The 2816-nt window shown below is 42.7% G+C and overlaps 1 protein-coding gene across 1 annotated transcript in view; it reads right to left on the bottom strand.

The window, feature by feature from the left end:
• Positions 1-2816, bottom strand: part of Gdpd1 (glycerophosphodiester phosphodiesterase domain containing 1) — a 41572-nt gene that overhangs the window by 22731 nt on the left and 16025 nt on the right. Inside the window, exon 4 of the mRNA XM_021212835.1 lies at positions 1101-1146. Within this exon, the coding sequence (XP_021068494.1) occupies positions 1101-1146 (46 nt within the window). The remainder of the gene's footprint in view (positions 1-1100; positions 1147-2816) is intronic.

Raw genomic sequence — 2816 nt, forward strand, 5'->3', positions numbered from 1 at the left:
AGAGAGAGAGAGAGAGAGAGAGAGAGAGAGAGAGAGAGAGAGAGAGAGAGAGAGAGAACGAACAAGAACACGAGAACACGAACAGGGTGACTGACAGCCTATACCTGGCAGAAATATCTTCAAATTATATAACTGACAAGGCTTAAGCCACTCAGAAGCTGGTGTGGTAGAGCACAGAGGACATGAAGGACATGAAGCACTTCAGTTTGAGGTCAGCCTTGGCCACACGGTGAATCCCAGGTCAGTCTGGGTTGCAGAGCAGGACTGTTTCTGTGGCCTGGCGAGGTGGCTCTGTGGATAAAGGCAATTACCACCAAGGCTGATGACCTGAGCTCGAACCCCAGTACCTACAAGGTGCCAGGGGAGTGCCAAACACTTCAGCTGTCCTCTCAGGTCCACAAGCTCACCTCGGCGCACAAGGACGTGCAGGAACAGCACAAGTGCACAAGTGTGTGCACACATATGCACAGATACAAACAAAACAAAACAAAACAAAAAACAAATGCTGGCTCAGCTAAGTGCTCTCCAAGAGGCCCTTACCATTTATTTCTGTTATTATATTTATAATGGACAACTACCGTAAGTGATGGCAATGCTACCAAACTTCAGACATTAGGAGTATAAAGAACAAAGAGAAGAGAGGAGAACTACAAGGCGGTCAGGCCTGGTGGCTTTGTTTCTATACCCTCAGCACTCTGAAGACTGAGGCAGGAGAACTGCTGTGAGCTGGAAGTGAGCATGAGATACACAGTGAATCCAAGGCCAGTTGAGATAAAGACTGAGACTATCTCAAGACACACCCTGCTCCCCAGCCTGCCTGACTCCACCCCCACCAAAGTATAAAGTTATCCCCAGAACAGTAAAGTCATATAACTATTATGGCATTCAGGCTTCAATTAGTTGTCGAGGGAATTTAAGCACAGTGATACAGTTAAGATTTTGGGCCAATCAGTCTCAGAATCAGTCATCAATCAAGGTTTTAGGTCTATAGGTCAGACTTCAGGTTACAGGGCAATAATGTTAGCAAAAACTACTGTGATTCTCAGCATAAGTGAATACACTTCCAAGTCAGTGTTTAAACCATAAAGTAGAAATGTTACCTCTCTGAAATGGGACATCCAGTTTGCAAAGGTAAGGTGGGAGCTCCTTTAAAAGATAGGATAAAAAAAAAATGGTTAGCTCTCAAAAACAAAAAGTGCTTCAGTGTCTCAAATGATGGCAAAGGTTTTCTTCTTTAAAAAAAAAAGTAAGACATAGCATACATTTAAATACAGCATCCTTTAGCACTTCCAGAGGCAAATTCATGATATGATTACTTATACACCAGGTACAAGAAATCTGTACTACTTAAATTTATACATATCTTAACGTTTTGCCTCCTTAGTTACTCACTTAAGAGATTTGTTTTTATTATTTTTAATATATGTAGGTGTGTGTGTGTGTGTGTGTGTGTGTGTACACCTATGTGTCGGTAGAGAAGGTTTTGAAGGTAAGACATGTTGGATGCTCTAGAACTAGATAACACTGGGGCTGGGAACTGAACTCAGACCCTCTGCAAGACATCTCTCTGGGCCCTAAATTATTATTATTTATTATGATTTTATTTTATTTTGTTTTTGGTTTTTTCGAGACAGGTTTTCTCTGTGTAGCCCTGGCTGTCCTGGAACTCACTCTGTAGATCAGGCAGGCCTCGAACTCAGAAATCCTCCTGCCTCTGCCTCCCAAGTGCTGGGATTAAAGGCATGAGTCATCACTGCCCAGATATTATTATTGTTGTTGTTGTTTGTTTGTTTGTTTTTATGTTTTTGAAGACAGGGTTTCTCTGTGTGGCCCTGGCTGTCCTGGAACTAACTCTGTAGACCAGGCTGGCCTCAAACTCAGAAATCCACCTGCCTCTGCCTCCCAAGTGCTGGGACTAAAGGCATGTACCACCACTGCCCGGCTGAGGCTCAACTTCTGAGTGCTGTAATTCTAGGCATTTGGCATCATACCGATTACATTGAAGTTTTTGAATCGCAATACACATAATTTCTATCTTGTATAGAGCTGTAGAAAACCAACCCACTCTAGCAACAGACTGCTGCTGTTGCTGGCAGTTTTCTTCACATGACAAAAGTAGATGCTCTCTCTTCCACTTATCAGGACTTACTGCTATGAACATACATGATTTATGAGTTACATTGTTTAAAATTACTTTTAGTTAGTACGAATGTAACACAGTGCATTCACACAGTTCAGAGGACACAATGCAGGAGTCAGTTCTCTCCTTCCACCAAACAGAATTGAGCCCACAGTTTTTTCTTTAAATTTTTTTCATATGACTAGATTTTTAAAATTGTGTGTGTGTGTGTGTGTGTGTGTGTGTGTGTGTGCTGTGTGTAGGCATGGGCCCCTGGGGCCCCAGAGAACCTCTGGGGATCAGCTTTTTCCTTCTAACTTGTTCTGAAGTAGGGCCTTCCTTCCCTTGGTGCCTCTGTTGCCCCGAGCGATCCAAGACGGCTGTTTCTTTCCCTGTCTCCAGATCCAATCTTGTGGCACAAGTGCCGGGGTCACAAATGCACAGTACTTCATCCATTTTTTTCTTTCCTTTAACAAACTATATATTTTTGTTTTATAAGCATTAATGTTTTACCTGCATATATGTCTGTGTGAGTGTTGGATCCCCTGGAACTAGAGTTACAGACAGTTGTAAGCTGCCATGTGAGTGATGGGAATTGAAATCAGGACCTTCGGAAGAGCAGTCAGTGCTCTTAACCGCTGAGCCATCTCTCCAGTCCCTCATCAGGCTTCTTCTTTTTTTTTTTTTTTTTTTTTTT

Source organism: Mus pahari, chromosome 14, assembly GCF_900095145.1.
Source record: "Mus pahari chromosome 14, PAHARI_EIJ_v1.1, whole genome shotgun sequence".
NCBI lineage: Eukaryota > Metazoa > Chordata > Mammalia > Rodentia > Muridae > Mus > Mus pahari.